At 42.8% G+C, this 19,543-nt stretch overlaps 1 protein-coding gene across 3 annotated transcripts in view; it reads right to left on the reverse strand.

Moving 5' to 3' along the window:
- Nucleotides 1-13,006, reverse strand: part of LOC106609886 (bifunctional UDP-N-acetylglucosamine 2-epimerase/N-acetylmannosamine kinase) — a 38,999-nt gene extending 25,993 nt beyond the window's left edge. Inside the window, exon 1 of one of the 3 annotated variants that reach the window (XM_014208918.2) lies at nt 12,708-13,006. In XM_014208918.2, the coding sequence (XP_014064393.1) occupies nt 12,708-12,710 (3 nt within the window). In that variant the 5' untranslated portion in view covers nt 12,711-13,006. Of the gene's footprint in view, nt 1-7,642; nt 7,663-12,707 lie in introns of those variants that run through there. The other 2 variants (XM_014208917.2, XM_045722690.1) reach the window with 2 other exon arrangements.
- Nucleotides 13,007-19,543: the final 6,537 nt, after the last annotated feature.

The following is a 19,543-nucleotide window of genomic DNA, read 5'->3' on the forward strand; positions in this document are numbered from 1 at the left end:
GAGGTGATGGAAAGCACAATGGTGAAATATTCTGTAGCTAAAAAAGGTAATGTTAGCCTATTAATTATAAAAATATAAAATATTCCCCATTACTATTGAAAATCAAATATAAATGCACTATATATTGTAGGCTAACTATTCTGTAAGCTGCCCTGCATAATCAATGTTTGGAACTTAGCATAAGAACTAGTCCATACAGTATGCATAATAATACTGTCCATACTAGAGTTTGTTTCATTTTGCCGTTGACCAATTACAGTGCATTCAGAGAGTATTCAGACCCCTTGACTTTTTCCACATTTTGTTACGTTACACCCTTATTCTAAACTGGATTAAATAAAAAATGTCCTCAATCTACATAATGACAAAGTGAAAACATGTTGACATTTTTTGCAAATGTATTAAAAATATATAATTTTTTTAAAAGTATTTACATAACTATTCAGAGCCTTTACTATGAGACTTGAAATTGAGCTCAGGTGTGGCCAAATTGAACAATCGGGGTAGAAGGGCCTTGGTCAGGGAGGTGACCAAGAACCCAATGGTCACTGACAAAGCTCCTCTGTGGAAATGGAAACTTCCAGAAGGACAACCATCTCTGCAGTACTCCACCAATCAGGTATTTGGTGGAGTGGCCAGACGGAAGCCACTCCTCAGTAAATGGCACATGACAGCCCGTTTGGAATTTGCCAAAAGGAACTAAAGGACTCTCAGACCATGAGAAACAAGATTCTCTAGTCTGATGAAACCAAGACTGAACTCTTTGGCCTGAATGCCAAGCGTCACGTCTGGAGGAAACCTGGCACCATCCCTACAGTGAAGCATGGTGGTGGCAGCATCATGCTGTGGGGATGTTTTTTAGTGGCAGGGACTGGGAGAGACTAGTCAGGACCGAGGGAAAGATGAACGCAGAAAAGTAAAGAGAGATCCTTGATGAAAACCTGCTCCAGAGCGCTCAGGTCCTCAGACTGGGGTGAAGGTTCACCTTCCAACAGGACAACGACCCTAGGCACACAGCCAAGACAATGCAGGAGTGGCTTCGGAACAAGTCTCAATGTCCCTGAGTGGCCTAGTCAGAGCCCAGACTTGAACCCGATCGAACATCTCTGGAGAGACCTGGAAATTGCTGTGCAGCAACCTGACAGAGATTGAGAGGATCTGCAGAGCAGAATGGGAAAAACTCCCCAAATACAGGTGTGCCAAGCTTGGAGCGTCATATCCAAGAAGGCTCGAGTCTGTAATTGCTGCCAAAGGTGCTTCAACAAATACTTACGTAAATGTCATTTTATAGATTTGCAAAACTTTCTAAAAACCTGTTTTTGCTTTGTTATTATGGGGTAGTGTGTATAGATTGATGAAGGGAAAAACGACTTAATCAATTTTAGAATAAGGCTGTAACGTAACAAAATCTGGAAAAAGTCAAGGGGTCTGAATACACTGTATGTTCAAAACCATCTTAACCTGTTATGGCTAGGGGGCAGTATTTTCACGCTGGATAAAAAACGTGCCCGATTTAATCTGGTTACCACTCCTACCCAGTAACTAGAATATGCATATACTTATTACATATGGATAGAAAACACCCTAAAGTTTCTAAAACTGTTTGAATGGTGTCTGTGAGTATAACAGAATTCATTTGGCAGGCAAAAACCTGACAAGGTTTCAGGCAGGAAGTGGCCTGTCTGACAAGGTGTCGTTCTTCTTGTCTCTGTTTATTGAAGAGTGAGGATCTTAGCTGTCCCGTGACACTTCCTACGGCTGCCATAGGGTCTCAGAAGGCGGTAAAAAGCTGAATCGTGGCTTTGCAGGCTCTGGCTGAAACAAAGTAGCGTGTTTGGGTAGTGGCTGGTTACAGTACTGTGAGACTCAGGCGCGTGCCCGCGTCGACCGAATGCTTTGTTTTCTTTCTTCTGTTTAGCTAAAAGGAGATTCCCGGTCGGAATATTATCGCTTTTTACGAGAAAAATGGCATAAAAATGGATTTTAAACAGCGGTTGACATGCTTCGAAGTACGGTAATGGAATATTTCGATTTTTTTTGTCACGAATTGCACCACGCGCACGACCCTGATTTACCATTTCAGATAGTGTCTGGGACGCACGAACAAAACGCCGCTATTCGGATATAACGATGGATTATTTTGGACCAAACCAACATTTGTTATTGAAGTAGCAGTCCTGGGAGTGCATTCTGACGAAGACAACAAAAGGTAATGAAACTTTTATAATAATAAAGCTGATATTGGTGAGTGCTAAACTTGCCGGGTGTCTAAATAGCTAGCCCGTGATGCCTGGGCTATGTACTTAGAATATTGCAAAATGTGCTTTCACCAAAAAGCTATTTTAAAATCGGACATATCGAGTGCATAGAGGAGGTCTGTATCTATAATTCTTAAAATAATTGTTATGCTTTTTGTGAACGTTTATCGTGAGTAATTTAGTAAAATGTTAGCGAATTCCCGGAAGTTTGCGGGGGTATGCTAGTTCTGAACGTCACATGCTAATGTAAAAAGCTGGTTTTTGATATAAATATGAACTTGATTGAACAAAACATGCATGTATTGTATAACATAATGTCCTAGGGTTGTCATCTGATGAAGATCATCAAAGGTTAGTGTTGCATTTAGCTGTCTTCTAGGTTTTTGTGACATTATATGCTAGCTTGAAAAATGGGTGTCTGATTATTTCTGGCTTGGTACTCTGCTGACATAATCTAATGTTTTGCTTTCGTTGTAAAGCCTTTTTGAAATCGGACAGTGTGGTTAGATAAAGGAGAGTCTTATCTTTAAAATGCTGTGAAATTGTCATATGTTTGAAAAATGGAAGTTTTTGTATTTTAGAGGAGTTTGTATTTCGCGCCACGCCCATCATTGGATAATGGAGCAGGTGTTCCGCTAGCGGAACGTCTAGATTTAAGTTAAATCTATGGGCTTTTTTATGTTGTTCTGCTGTATAATATAACATTCTGTTTTTTGGGGAGGAGCTTGGGCTCATATTTATGCGTATGGATTCATTATTAGTTCTTGTATTTTCTTTTCCACCATTTAAAAAAAAAAAAAAAAAACAATCGAGGGACTTATGGTGCTAATTAGCGCAAGCTAAAGCATAACGGTGCAATACATCAGATTGTTGATCCATTTCTTTGTTTGTTGTACAATGACATCTTTTGTTTACAATTCACATACAGCGCCCGCATCATGATTCAATGTGACCATTGATGATTCAATGTGTCAAATGTTTTATTGTAATCGGTCCCTAACATTATTACTAAGGTTATAATAAATCGTACTCATAAAAAGAACAATGTCAAAACATCAGTTCTTCCCCAAGATATACTTGTGGCTTTTTGCCAGCTCTGCAGGGTGTCTTTCGATTGGTCTTTGTTTGCTTAGGCTTGAAGCCTGAGTCCTTGGCCTTCCTTTGTGCAAATATCATAGTCAAGTCAGGAAGCTGCCACGTCTGATGAAGATTTTTTTCCCCCCCCTCAGGTGTTTGAAATTCTTATTATTTTTAACTCTTATTTTACCAGGTTTGAGGGACGGTTGGAATGGTACAATGACACAACCTGAGAAGTACAAAGCACTACAAAGCCCGGATCAATGTTTATTCGTTTAAAAAAAATATTTAACCTTTATTTAACTAGGCAAGTCAGTTAAGAACAAATTCTGATTTACAGTGACGGCCTACCAAAAGGCCTCCTGCGGGGACCGGGGCTGGGATTAAAAATAAAAAATATATATAGGACAACACACACACACACACACACACACACACATCACAACGGGACAACACAACACTACATAAAGAGAGACCTAAGACAACAACATAGCAAGGCAGAAACACATGACAACGCAACATGGTAGCAGCACAAAACATGGTAGCAGCACAAAACATGGTAGTAACACATGGTACCAGCACAAAACATTGTACAAACATTATTGGGCACAGACAACAGCACAAAGGTCAAGAAGGTAGAGACAACAATACATCACACAAAGCAGCCACAACTGTCAGTAAGAGTGTCCATGATTGAGTCGTTGAATGAAGAGATTGAGATAAAGCTGTCCAGTTTGAGTGTTTGTTGCAGCTCGTTCCAGTCGCTAGCTGCAGCGAACTGATAAGACGAGCGACCCAGGGATGTGTGTGCTTTGGGGACCTTTAACAGAATGTGACTGGCAGAACGGGTGTTGTATGTGGAGGATGAGGGCTGCAGTAGGCATCTCAGATAAGGGGAGTGAGGCCAAAGAGGGGGAAGTGAGGCCAAAGAGGGGGAAGTGAGGCCTAAGAGGGTTTTATAAATAAGCATCAACCAGTGGGTCTTGCGACAGATATACAGAGATGACCAGTTTACAGAGGAGTATAGAGTGCAGTAATGTGTCCTATAAGGAGCATTGGTGGCAAATCTGATGGCCGAATGGTAAAGAACATCTAGCCGCTCGAGAGCACCCTTACCTGCCAATCTATAAATTATGTCTCCGTAATCTAGCATGGGTAGGATGGTCATCTGAATCCGGGTTAGTTTGGCAGCTGGGGTGAAAGAGGAGCGATTACGATAGAGGAAACCAAGGCTAGATTTAACTTTAGCCTGCAGCTTTGATATGTGCTGAGAGAAAGACAGTGTACCGTCTAGCCATACTCCCAAGTACTTGTATGAGGTGACTACCTCAAGCTCTAAACCCTCAGAGGTAGTAATCACACCTGTAGGGAGAGGGACATTCTTCTTACCAAACCACATGACCTTTGTTTTGGAGGTGTTCAGAACAAGGTAAGGATAGAGAAAGCTAGTTGGACACTAAGAAAGCTTTGTTGTAGAGCATTTAACCTGTTGGGGCTAGGGGGCAGTATTTTCACGGCTGGATAAAAAAACGTACCCGATTTAATCTGGTTACTAATCCTACCCAGTAACTAGAATATGCATATACTTATTATATATGGATAGAAAACACCCTAAAGTTTCTAAAACTGTTTGAATGGTGTCTGTGAGTATAACAGAACTCATTTGGCAGGCAAAACCCTGAGACATTTTCTGACAGGAAGTGGATACCTGATGTGTTGAATTACCTTTAAGCCTATGCCATTGAAACACACAGGGGTTGATTAATGTTTTGGCACTTCCTATTGCTTCCACTAGATGTCACCAGCCTTTACAAAGTGTTTTGAGTCTTTTACTGTGAGATCTGACCGAACAAGAGCCATGGAACGGTGATGGCCGATTAGACTCTGGCGCGCGAGTTCATGTTGGGTACCCTCGTTCCAATACGTTATAAAAGAGAATGCATTCGTCCACCTTGAATATTATTCATGTTCTGGTTAAAAAAGGCATTAATGATTTATGCTATACAACGTTTGACATGTTTGAACGAACGTAAATATATTTTTTCCCCTCGTTCATGACGAGAAGTCCGGCTGGCTTAGATCATGTGCTAACAACACAGAGCTTTTTGGATATAAATGATGAGCTTTTTTTAACAAAACTACATTCGTTATGGACCTGGGATTCCTGGAAGTGACATCTGATGAAGAGAATCAAAGGTAATGGATTATTTACATAGTATTTTCGATTTTAGATCTCTCCAACATGGCCGTTTGTCTGTATAGCAAAGCGTATTTTTCTGGGCGCAGTGCTCAGATTATTGCAAAGTGTGATTTCCCAGTAAGGTTATTTTTAAATCTGGCAATTTGATTGCGTTCAAGAGATGTAAATCTATAATTCTTTAAATGACAATATAATATTTTACCAATGTTTTCTCATTTTAATTATTTAATTTGTGGTGCTGACTTGACTGCCGGTTATTGGAGGGAAACGATTTCCTCAACATCAATGCCATAGTAAAACGCTGTTTTTGGATATAAATATGAACTTGATAGATCTAAAAATGCATGCATTGTCTAACATAAGAGTGTCATCTGATGGAGATTGTAAAAGGTTAGTGCATCATTTTAGCTGGTTTTATGGTTTTGGTGACCCTGTCTTTGAATTGACAAAACATTACACACAGCTATTGTCAATGTACTCTCCTAACATAATCTAACTTTATGCTTTCGCCGTAAAACCTTTTTGAAATCGGACAACGTGGTTAGATTAAGGAGATGTTTATCTTTCAAAGGGTGTAAGATAGTTGTATGTTTGAAAAATTAGAATTTTGACATTTATTTGGTTTCAAATTTGCCGCTCTTGAAATGCACCTGCTGTTGATAGGGTGCACCACGGGTGGCACGCTAGCGTCCCACATAGCCCCAAGAAGTTAACACAAAATCCGGGGAGGGGCCAGCTGAGTATAAGACTGTATCATCTGCATATAAATGGATGAGAGAGCTTCCTACTGCTTGAGCTATGTTGTTGATGTAAATTAAGAAGAGCGTGGGGCCTAGGATTGAGCCTTGGGGGTACTCCGTTGGTGACAGACAGTGGCTGAGGAAGCAGATTTTCTGACTTTATACACTGCACTCTTTGAGAGAGGTAGTTAGCAAACCAGGCCAAAGACCCCTCAGAGACACCAATACTCCTTAGCCGGCCTACATGAATGGAATGGTCTACTGTATCAAAAGCTTTGGCCAAGTCAAAAATAGCAGCACAACATTGCTTAGAATCAAGGGCAATGGTGACATCCGTGAGGACCTTTAAGGTTGCAGTGACATCCATAACCTGAGCAGAAACCAGATTACATACCAGAGAGAATACTGTAGACATCAAGAAAGCCAGTCAGTTGATTATTAACAAGTTTTTCCAACACTTTTGATAAACAGGGTAAAATAGAAATAGGCCTATAACAGTTATGATCAGCTTGATCTCCCCCTTTAAATAAAGGACGAACCGTGGCTGCCTTCCAAGCAATGGGAACCTCCCCAGAAAGGAGAGACAGGTTAAAAAGATTGGAGATAGGCTTGGCGATGATAGGGGAAGCAACCTTAAAGAAGGTTCTAAACCATCTAACCCAGATGTTTTTTTGGGGGTCAAGTGTCAGGAGCTCCTTTAGCACCTCAGACTCAGTGACTCCTGCAGAGAGAAACTTTGTAGTGGGGCTTGGGGAAAAGAGGGAGAAGGATCATGGATAATCGCATCAGAAGGGGTGGGAGATGAGGAAATGTTGAATGGGCAAGGAGGCATGGCTGAGTCAAATAGGAATCCTGACTTAATGAAGTGGTAATAAAGAGCTCAGTCATGTGCTTCTTGTCAGTAACAACCACATCATCAACATTTAAGGGACATGGGCAGCTGTGAGGAGGGTTTATTCTCCAGGTCTTTAACCGTTTTCCAGAACTTCTTGGGGTTAGACCCACAGAGAGAGAACTGCTCCTTAAAGTAACTAACTTTTGCCTTCCGGATAGCCTGAGTGCACTTATTTCTCATTTGCCTAAACGAGAGCCAGTCAGCCTGAGTACGCGTGTGCCGAGCCTTCCGCCAAAATGCAATTATTGAGGTGGAGTAACTCTGCAAGATCACGGTCGAACCAGAGGCTGAACCTGTTTTTAATTCCAATTTTCTTTATGGGGGTGTGTTTGCAAACAATACCACTGAAAAAAATCAAAAAAGAAGGTCCAAGCGTCTTCGACAGAGGGGATCAAGGTGATTCTATACCATGATAGCCAGCTGTCTTTGATAAGCAACCAGGAAAAAAATACAGATTTCTGAACCCATTCACCTGCTGTCTGTTTACATCCTCTTATCCATCCTGGTCCAAGCCGAGGACACTGCATAGACACTGTTTGCATAGACACCGCCATTCTCCATCTATATAGCGAGAACATTGTTTGCATAAGAAAATATTGATAATCCTACATCGCCTAGCCCAAACATAGACACCGATTAGGCAAGGTATATTACAGTGAGAGAAAAAAGTATTTGATCCCCTGGTGATTTTGTACTTCTGCCCACTGACAAAGAAATGATCAGTCTATTATTTTAATGGTAGGTTTATTGGAACAGTGAAAGACAGAATAACAACAAAAAAATCCAGAAAAAAACATGTCAAAAATTTTAGAAATTGATTTGCATTTTAATGAGGGAAATAAGTATTTGACCCCTCTGCAAAACATGACTTCGTACTTGGTGGCAAAACCCTTGTTGGCAATCACAGAGGTCAGACGTTTCTTGTAGTTGGCCATCAGGTTTGCACACATCTCAGGAGGGATTTTGTCCCACTCCTCTTTGCAGATCTTCTCCAAGTCATTAAGGTTTCGAGGCTGACGTTTGGCAACTCGAACCTTCAACTCCCTCCACAGATTTTCTATGGGATTACGGTCAGGAGACTGGCTAGGCCACTCCAGGACCTTAATGTGCTTCTTCTTGAGCCACTCCTTTGTTGCCTTGGCCGTGTGTTTTGGGTCATTGTCATGCTGGAATACCCATCCACGACCCATTTTCAATGCCCTGGCTGAGGGAAGGAGGTTCTTACCCAAGATTTGACGGTACATGGCCCCGTCCATCGTCCCTTTGATGCGGTGAAGTGTCCTGTCCCCTTAGCAGAAAAACACCCCCAAAGCATAATGTTTCCACCTCCATGTTTGACGGTGGGGATGGTGTCTTGGGGTCATAGGCAGCATTCCTCCTCCTCCAAACACGGCGAGTTGAGTTGATGCCAAAGAGCTCCACTTTGGTCTCATCTAACCACAACACTTTCACCAGTTGTCCTCTGAGTCATTCAGATGTTCATTGGCAAACTTCAGACGGGCATGTATATGTATTCTTGAGCAAGGGGACCTTGCGGGCGCTGCAGGATTTCAGTCCTTCACGGCATAGTGTGTTACCAATTGTTTTCTTGGTGGCTATGGTCCCAGCTGCTTGAGATCATTGACAAGATCCTCCCGTGTAGTTCTGGGCTGATTCCTCACCGTTCTCATGATCATTGCAACCCCACGAGGTGAGATCTTGCATGGAGCCCCAGGCCGAGGGATATTGACAGTTCTTTTGTGTTTCTTCCATTTGCGAATAATCGCACCAAATGTTGTCACCTTCTCACCAAGCTGCTTGGCGATGGTCTTGTAGCCCATTCCAGCCTTGTGTAGGTCTACAATATTGTCCCTGACATCCTTGGAGAGCTCTTTGGTCTTGGCCATGGTGGAGAGTTTGGAATCTGATTGATTGATTGCTTCTGTGGACAGATGTATTTTTTACAGGTAGCAAGCTGCGGTTAGGAGCACTCCCTTTAACAGTGTGCTCCTAATCTCAGCTCGTTACTGGTATAAAAGACACCTGGGAGCCAGAAATCTTTCTGATTGAGAGGGGGGTCAAATACTTATTTCCCTCATTAAAATGCAAATCAATTTATAACATTTTAGACATGCGTTTTTCTTGATTCTTTTGTTGTTATTCTGTCTCACACTGTTCAAATAAACCTACCATTAAAATTATAGACTGATCCTTTCTTTATCAGTGGGCAAACGTACAAAATCAGCAGGGGATCAAATACTTTCCCCCCCCACCGTACATAGAGGGTAACACATTAATAATTTGGTTGGTATGAACAAATCTAGCATATTGCCCATGTTATCTGATGATGTATGACTTAATAGCAACATCGAATGTCCACCGAGTGACTATCTTTGCACATCAAAAATATGATGTTACCGGCATCCATTACACAGGGGATTGGCTACTATGGCAACTTAACAGTCTCTTAGCCAATGAGATAAGGTTTCCAGGGATGTGCAGACGACCTGGGTGGGACAAAGCAAGGCCTAGACCTTTTTTTTTTACCCCTTTTTCTCCCCAATCTCGTGGTATCCAATTGGTAGTTACAATCTTGTCCCATCGCTGCAACTCCCATACGGAACAGGCGAAGGTCGAGAGCCGTGCGTCCTCTGAAACACAACCCAACCAAGCCGCACTGCTTCTTGACACAATGTCCGCTTAACCCGGAAGCCAGCCGCACCAATGTGTCGGAGGAAACACCGTGCAGCTGGCAACCGTGTCAGCGTGCATTGCGCCCGGCCGCCACAGGACTCGCTAGTGCGCAATGAGATAAGAACATCCCTGCCGGCCAAACCCGGACGACGCTGGGCCAATTGTGCACCGCTCCATGGGTCTCCCGGTCGAGGCCGGCTGCAACAAAGCCTGGACTCGAACCAGGATCTCTAGTGGCACAGCTAGCACTGCGATGCAGTGCCTTAGACTACTGCGCCACTCGGGAGGCCTCGGCCTAGAACCTTAATGCGTAATGCGAACTATTGCTACCTGGCTCAGTGATTTGGAAACGTCCCATGACCACACCTGACACCACTTACTAAAACATCTGTCATTACTAGTTGTTAGGTCTATTAATCCCATTATTTTTCTGATATCGTTCACGTTGTCATCAATAATTCACTTATAGCTTGTCAATGAAATAGGACTTTCAATATAACATTTTATTTTTATTTTGTGCGCTTGATCTTGTGTACTCTGAACTACGTAACTCCTATCTTCTGATGATTTCCTCACAATCTCCCAGATGTCTTCTTTCCAAATATACCAAGTTTTTGTCATGTAATTACACATGAATAGCAGTTACTTTTGGGTATGCCTATTTAGGCGGAAATCTACATATTGCCATTACATTTAAGGAGTTGTATGTTCAATAACAGGCCATAGCCTTTTGACTGTAAGACGATAGACTTACCATTGTTGAATGTTTCCATTAAACTCTTAATGAAAAAATGTCCGGTCCTTGTACGCATGCGTAGTATCGGTTTCACTCTCGCCAAAATCAGTCCAAAATGAATCCAATGCGTTTCTATGGGCTTATTTTGGGCCTAAACTTGTCCGCCTGCCTTCCCTGCCTTAGAACCACTCCCATTGTTAGGGCGTAAACATAAGCATCTCGTCATTATATACAGATCTTTGATATTATTTTCTGTTGGTCAAGTCATTTCCCTGTTTGGAAAAAGTGGAACTGTAGGGGTGGGTATCTTAGATGGTTGGTGGTCTGGCTGTTGGGAGCTAGGGCGGGTGGCCGAGAGGGCGATGGTTCGGGTCCCCGGTTCGCTGAATGTAAATGTTGAGTGGCTTCACTGTATGTTCATTGTATGTTTTAAAATTCTATAAAAAATGTAATACAAAATTCATATTCAGTTGAGGGTTATTAATACAATGTTTTGAATATTTATACATTTTCCCTATCTGTAATACACATGATTTCCAGTGTTTGTGATACTCAAGGTCTGGGTTGATGGTCACTAGACTTGATACTGAATGTTATGGATTATTCTCCTATCTGTTGATAGTGGTTGACACCAGACTGGAAGTACAAGGACCGAGGACACACTGATTATTCACTGTTGTATTGTACTGATGACATCCTGTAAACACTGTGATTCTGTAGCAGCTGACAGTCGCTGCCTTTTGTTTTGTCTTCCTACAAGACTCTCGGGCTGGTGTTCACAGAACATTTAGTGCTGTCTGATTAGGATATAAAAGGGTCTGCCACTTTAGATTGTATAGTCTAGACATAGGCCTGCATAACACGTCTATTTCGTACCTAAACAAAGACAGATCCTGGTCTGTTTATTTCATACTGTATATCTGTCTCATATACTGTCAAATCTAAAGGCAGTTTATGAAAATAACGTGTTGCTGATTGTGAAATTGCGCCACCCACTGGTATTCAGAGGAATACTAAGAATGTACTTTCAGTGACTGTTCAACTTGTGGTGTGAGTGTTGGAGAAACTTTAAGTGCTTGTATTGCTTGTTCTGATTTAGGAAGAGTGAACGTGACAACAGAATCTTGACAAATGTATTATAACTATACTTGGAACAGTATATGGGACAAAATATTTAATTCCACACCCGTAGCAACAATCACTAATCTACTGTATTCTCTAATAGCCAGCACACAGGCCTCCATCCATACACTCACGCCACAAATGCCCATTACATTATTATTTTATGTACATTGCTGAACTCAGATGTAGAGAAGGTAGAGAATTAGGTAGAGAATTAGCCATTTTCAACTAACTATATATTTCTCATTAAAGGACTAACTATTCTAGCTATTTACAATGTAGCTATTTCAATTATACAGTATGTTAGCTAGCTAGAATAAACTTGCCAGGGAATACAAATGTTAGGCTAACTATTCCTTTTTAGTTTGAATAGACATTTTTGTATAGTCAGCCTTGCCATATCAAAGCCAGTCTCAATTTATAAAAGTAGTTAACGTTAACTCGCTACATATCAATTAGCTTAAAAAGTTCGCCTAAATCAGCAAGTGATGATATGGCCCGGTTATGCTGCCAACAAGCTATTAGCAGTTAGCTATCTAAGGGTTGCTGTTAACGTCGTTAGCGGGATAGCTAGTTAACTCAACCCGCTTTATTCACACTGGTTAGTTAGCAGACAATGACAAATGTAACATTTGGTATCTATATGATGAATAGCTGACTAGTGTTACTTTTCCTACTTGCTAGCTAGATAACTACCGGTATACTAGCCAGCTAGTTTACGTGTGCTAACTTCAGCTAATTTCAACTAGGCTAGCTAGCTTTGTGATTCATAGTGAAAATGCGCATATATTACATTAACTAAAATGATAGCGAAGTTAGTTATAACGGAGCACAATATGTTTGTCTTGTCTATATTGCGTTAGCTAGCTAGCAAGATAACGTTAGCCAAAAGTGTAGTTCCGCTACTGTAGCTAGGTCAAAGTTAGTTGGCTAGGTACCACCAAACTAGCGCTATCATGCAATACTCTGAAGCGTGAACGTTGCACTAAATGAACTTGCTACCTACCATTGTTCAAGCAGATCTTCTAATTTCATGAAATTCCTCTCATCATGTCTCTTTCAGATGTAGGCTTGCGTGAAAGTGAAATGGTCCCGGGTACTTATACTCAAACTAATTTAACATTACTGGCACATGTATTACTCTTGTGCGCGAAATCTAAATCTAAAAAAAATATATACTTCATTTTATATTCGAGCAGCGCAAACCTCTCACCGAGCCAGTACAATTAGTGTGCAACTGCAGCCTTCAATTCGGGGTGTTCCTGCATGTGGGCATTCCTGTATCTACAGGAAAACCTGCCCCCATGCATCCCATTGGTTCCTTCCAAACACCTGTCTTCGTTAAGAGAACAGCGTGAAAAAGTTGCCCGACAGACGTGGGAGAAGGACACTGGTTACTAGTACAGCAGGCAGGAGGCCAGCTTGCTAGTTGTCGACACTGTGTGCTAGCTAGCTAGCGTCCATCGTTCTTAAATTGAGGTTGTTTGGAACCATCAAGACTCTTCATAGAGCTGGCCGCCTGGCCAAACTGAGCAATCGGGGAGAAGAGCCTTGGTCAAGGGAGGTGACCAAGAACCCGATGGTCACTCTGACAGAGCTCTAGAGTTCCTCTGTGGAGATGGGAGAACCTTCCAGAACAACAACCATCTCTGTTGCACGCCACCAATCAGGCCTTCTAGCTAGGTATCAAACTTCACTATAGATCTATCAAAAAGACATCTAACTATAACATAGACCAGGGTTTCCCAAACTCGGACTTGTCTCCCTCAACAACAACAAAAAAGCTGTGAGCCCAGGGGGAGCACCAGGACCGAGTTTGGGAAACCCTGGAGAAGACCATCTAAAGATCTTACTTCATCATAGATTTAGGTCTAGGCCAACTAAACCGCACCCTAAAACCAACTGTACCAACTAGACATCTGACTAGTCTAATAGTACAGGTCAAGTCCAAGACCAAATTACTTGACATCTACCTAGACTTAATATTTTGACCTTCTATAAGACTATAGATCAAGACCAACTAGATTGTGTGCCAGTCTGTTCGTACCATCATGCCAACGCCTTGTCACTATGTTGTGATGCCAATTATGTATGGCTTGACAATGACAGCAATGGAGCTGGCAAAAGCACAAACAGATCTGGGACCAGACTAGCTCTAATCTAGACCAATACTTACAACTCATCTAACTAGAATACATACACTGTATCTAAAACATGTAGTAAAAGCTGAAGCAAGCACACATATTTTCTTCAGAAAATGTACCTTTTCTAGTTTCTGAAGGATTCTCATTGCCATTTGATGGAGCTATTTCTCTGAAATGTTTCTTTAATCAATGACTACCCCTGGCCTGGATGAGTTTCATTTTACAGGCTGGGTATCAAATGTGGGTCCTCACCGGTCTATGGTCGTCACTCAACTCATAATATCCCGCTAAGCTAAAGTCTAGGTGTTATCTATATGAGCTTAAGGTCTCAGGTAAGGTCACCCATCAGGCAAATGAGAGGATGTAGCTCAGCGAACTAACAGGCTACCTCTGCTACGCCACCTTTCAAGTTATTTTGGTCCTCTTAGGGTAGATATTCAATCAAATGTCTGATCAACTTTCTTCATTCAGAAGTTTCTGAGTTCTGCAAATCTGCGCGCTTGCATATAGTCATCAAAGGCAGCAATGAATTAGCCTACAGAAAAACAGAGGATTTGAAAAACACATTTATTTCTCAAGGACTTTCTTCTCTGGGTGTTCCATCTCCAACCCCCTCTATGAATGCAGATACTGTGTGCTGAACCTCCCTCTCTCGCTTGCAGCCACTTCACTAGCATATCTCTCAGCCTCCATCCTGAGCACAACCCAACAGCAGCAGTGCGGCTTGCTATTTCATAACTGTGCTGCATTGCAGGGCTATTTCCACAAGTGAGGGCTGGATTGCATAAGAGCTGGCTGGTGTTAAGCCTTGAGAGCTGCAAAGTGAGAGAGATGAGGGGAGTGAGAGAGCGAGGTAGGGGGGTGATGGAGGGGCGGGTTGTGTGACGCAGTAGGACGTGCATGGAGACCAGAATGCAGACACTCCTTCTTCCCGACACCCCCCCACCACTCAACCCCAGACATGATGAAAGAGCAGCACTACCTCGGGGACTTGTCCAGGTAAGTGTTGAATGAACAAAAGGCTGTCACACTGCTGCAATGGGCTCCTTCGAACTGACAATGTTTTCAGCTGGCACCCTATTTCATGCATTTTACACAGACAAAAAAAAAACATCATTTTTCTTCTTCGCACGCTTAGACTAAATTAGGTATTTGCAAACACTTCTTTCAATAGCCGTTAGGTTAACAAAGCGAACTACTGGTCCCCAGGTTGACTCACTTAACATTCGCCTTGTGAAGTATGTACAGTGTCTGGCTGACTATAAAGTCGCCCCTTAAAAGTGTTATAATTAGACCTTAACTTCACTGGTCTGAGTCACAACACAACCACATGACATTTACATTGTCCACAGGGGGCAGGTTATTTGGTGTTCCCTGTTCCCCTCTGTTGTCCAACTCCACTGCTCAGGTGTTCCCCCGCAAAACTGGGTTCCCTCTCCCCCAACACGATTAAACAACCGAGTCAAAAGAGAATTTACCTGTCCACTTTGAATTCAGGTTTGCTTATGGGGCAGTACAGGAAGCACTTATCACAGTGCTCTGTGTTATAGGAGGACTTATCTGGATGAAAAAAGATGAGATAAATATCCAAATAGATAGGCTATATCGACAATGTAATTATTTTCCATTATATTTGTCACTTCATTGTGTACAGAAAAAAAAAGGCATCTACGTTTGATTTGGATTATGTTTCAAATGTTGGTTGACTAACTGACTTGACCATTTGTATAGTGTTTGCCCTTATTAACAGCAATTTTAGGTGTAGCCTACACCGTGTAAGCAGGGGCGGTTCTGGGGGGGGGGGGCAGGGGGCCAGTGCCCCTGTGACAACAATTTTGGACCCCCTTGTGGCCCCCCTAAATGTGGAGTATGAAATAATTTTTACATAACTCATTTTTTGCTATCGTTCTTTTTTTACATCCGTTATTAGACAGTGGCAACGCGGAACACTAATGATTATGAACATGGTCTTTTGCCTGCTAATGCCTGCAATGCAGTGAAGAAAACGATATGACAACAATAACGTCTAATGTAACTGGCCCCTCTAACAGTACAACTGGCCCCAGCTTGGCCCCCCCGGTTGAAATGGTCTAGAACCGCCACTGCGTGTAGGCTACACAGTATATAAGTTACAGGATAGCATCCAATTCACCCCTTTAAAAGCAGTTCATAATTTGAATAATGAATTAAGGAAGTAATTACTTTGAACCACCCAGACGGTTGTGTGGACCAACAATTCAGGCGCACGACTGCCTCCCTCGATGCACCCCTGCAATTTAAACGCTGGTGTGCTCACTGCGCATCTGATTTGGGTGCAGTTCCCTGGTTTGGTCAGAGGAGGGAGGTAGAGTGACTACAGTAACAGAGAGTGTGCATTTCATCATCCCTGCAATGCTAATGAAGGTCTCTCAAGGGCAACCCATCATATCTGCAAAGTCATACACACACGCAGCCTTCGAGGTATTTCTGTGGGACCACACAACGCATGTCAATTATGGGATTGTTTATGTACTGCATACTGCTATTGTCAGTTGAAGTGGAGATTATTTTTAAAGGAGAGGTATGACCTGAAATATCTTTAGAAGATTCGGATATATCTGGTCACTCACTGTTTTCTCCCTCGCCTAACCTTTAAAGCTGTAAAATATGCATGACCCCTTGAATGTATTACCATATGTATTCATGGACCTACACAGCAAATGAAAGACCAGCAACAGCAGTTTGTGTGAGTGATTTGTGTGTGCGCCCGCCCTTGTGTGCATGGGTTTATGTGCGTGTGTGTGTGTGAGTCCCGTGTGTGTGTGTGTGTGTGTGTGTGTGTGTGTGTGTGTGTGTGTGTGTGTGTGTGTGTGTGTGTGTGTGTGTGTCAAAGCTGGAAAGCATGTAATCAAGACACCAACACACGTGCTGTGGGGGGTGACACTGTCAGGAGTCGCCAGGAGACAGCAGCATGGAACAGAACAGAACAGATCTCTCTTCAAAATGACTGGAAATGCAACAAGAGTTAGAGCCACCTTTACCACCCACACAACTCCTATTCAACCACTGAATGTTACACACAAATGTTTACACGGATATGGTAGTATCATTGTTATAACAAAATATGATCAAATATCCTTTTGACCGTACTTCTCTTTTCAACGCACGACTCACAATCGATGAGGGACACAGTAACAGCAAAGCGCTACACAAACACTGCAGAATAAAAGCTCACTGTTCTACGAGGACACAGACAGAGAACAAACAAAGCCCTTCGTGAACACAATATCAAACGTTCCCTCTGACACTGAACTCCAGAGGATGTTAGGAGGCTGAACTAAAGACATGCCCCCGCACCCCCTGCCTGTCTGCCTGCCAGTCTGTATGTCTGTCTGTCTGCCTGTCTGTCTCCCCCAGCCTACCTGGTCTCCCTGACTGGTCTGTTTCCCCCAGCCTGCCTTCCCCTGCCTGGCCCCTAGCCAGAGCCTGTAAAGAGTGCTGGGTCAGCAGAGGGTGAAGGGGACCGTAAAACAAAGTGGGATGGCATGACTGCCCCTCATAAAACTACTAACCATCAACTGTGCAGTATCGATCAACAGCCTTTAATCAATACAAGGCATATACTGGGGCCCCCAGATTTCTCTCTGTCTGCAGAGTTAGCGAATCCAGAACCACGTTATTCAATGCTCTTTGGGGGAAAAAAACTAAGATGGTGGATGGATATCTTTGTGATGATGGATATTTTTGTTTTGCGTGACGGAGGCCTTTGGGTATGGATTTAGAGGGTTCCGATGACCAGTGATGAATATCGCTCAGCGTTAAGTCATTTGGGCTGGATCTGTGTTTTAACAGATTAAGTACAGTAGGCTTTTTGTCATAGCAATGCAGGGAGAGGTGAACAGCGGCTTGGGCTGCACATCAGACAAGGATAGTAGACTTTTTTTAAATACATTTTGAAGAAATATTTGAAGGTTATGACACAGAGAGTTCAGAAACACTCTGACAAAATGGGGGGAGGAGTACAGCTGCAGTCTCGCTAAGGTATTAGTAAGCAAGTCATCACCGAATTCTTTGTTAATCAAACCAGCATTGGTGTGCATGCAAAGATCAAAAGGTAACAGCATGAGCATACACAGAGAAAGCAAAAACCTAAAGAGTGTTCCACTAGTTTACTTAAGTGTGATTTCGTGAGGGTATTTTCCCTATGCGCAGTAGCAAGGAGCGGAAGCCTGTTGGGGTCCACATCTGGAGCTAACATTCACATTTGACACCAAGACTTTCTGTATCACACACAGAGTACTGTCTTTCTACTAATTGCGTTAACATGGCTTTCAGCCAAATATCCCTCACTGCACTAATTAGATTAACCCAAAACCCTTCAGGAGCAACACACATCCAATGTCATGAACAAACACTTTCTCTTAAAAACCCAGAGTGAAAGGGGGTGTGTAGTGTGTGAAAGAGAGAGGAGGGTGGGGGGGGGGGGGCAATTTGGTACGGAGGGGGGCTAAGAAAATGATCGAGCTGCCTCCGAGTAGTCTAGGAATGGGAGTCGGGACGCAATCTGCAGTACATCTCCAGCTCTCTGTAACGTATGCAGCAGTTTGGACACTTTCCAACTCTCAACTCCCTCCCTGTTGTCTGGGCTGTTTCCTTCGCCCAACCAGACAGAGTCAGGGCCCAGTCAGTGGGGAGAGATCACTCAAAGCTCTTAACATCACAATAGCTACAGGACGTCCGGCCGAGCTGGACCCGCCCTCGCTGGAGAGTGAACCCTTTACGCATTGCGGTGGAAGTCCAGCTAGGCAGACAGGCAGGCAGTCACACCTACTCCAGAGACCACAGAGTGCAGTTGATTGACACTAATATCAAAGCAAACGTGCCCCTCCTCCTCGGCCCTGCTCTACTTCAGGAAAAGCACAATAGGGACAGAGAGAGAGAGAGAGAGAGAGTTGTCCTTAAGCTCCGCACAGATGAGGGGAGTTGGACAAAGAATATAATAGGGAGTGTGATGTAAATGTATGCATGCACTACTGTAAGTTGCGCTGGATAAGAGCATCTGCGAAATGACTAAAATGTAAATGTAAAATGTTTGAAATGTACAATTGATTCATATTTCTCAGAATGTAATGACATTGAAAACACTACAGGCCCCCACAACATTTTTCCACAATGTCAAATATCCTTTCCTGATAATCAAAGCTTTTTACACATGACTAAAAGCAACATTTCTCACATTGCCAACCACTGTGTTAGCAGTCAAATAGTGAAATGGTTCAATCTCTTCCTCTCCTCCAACGTTCTCCAATACAGCTCAATGGAACTCCCAGAATCCTCCTCTCTGGTGTGAGTTCCGTAACGGAGTGATGTCATTTTTAAAGCACACAAGGGTTCTATATAGAGCATGATGGATGTTTGTGTCAGTGTGTTTCGACTGGATACAGTCCCAGTGTTTTGATGTATGAATGGATTCTATGGCAGCCCTTCTTGTAGCCCTCTACTGCAGTCAGTTATTAGTATAGCTGCCTGGCTCCAAAGACTCACAGTGGGGCTTGGTATATAGGCACTAGCACTAGGCAGTGGGGCGCAGGCAGCATGTCAAGCACGCCAAGACGAAGTCACCCTTGCAGGGGCTGTTAAATAATGCAAATGTCATTTCAGAGGGAGGGAGGGAGGGAGGGAGATTGAAGAGATGGAGGGAGAAAGGGGGAGAGACCGA

Source organism: Salmo salar, chromosome ssa08 (genome assembly GCF_905237065.1).
Source record: "Salmo salar chromosome ssa08, Ssal_v3.1, whole genome shotgun sequence".
Classification (NCBI taxonomy): domain Eukaryota; kingdom Metazoa; phylum Chordata; class Actinopteri; order Salmoniformes; family Salmonidae; genus Salmo; species Salmo salar.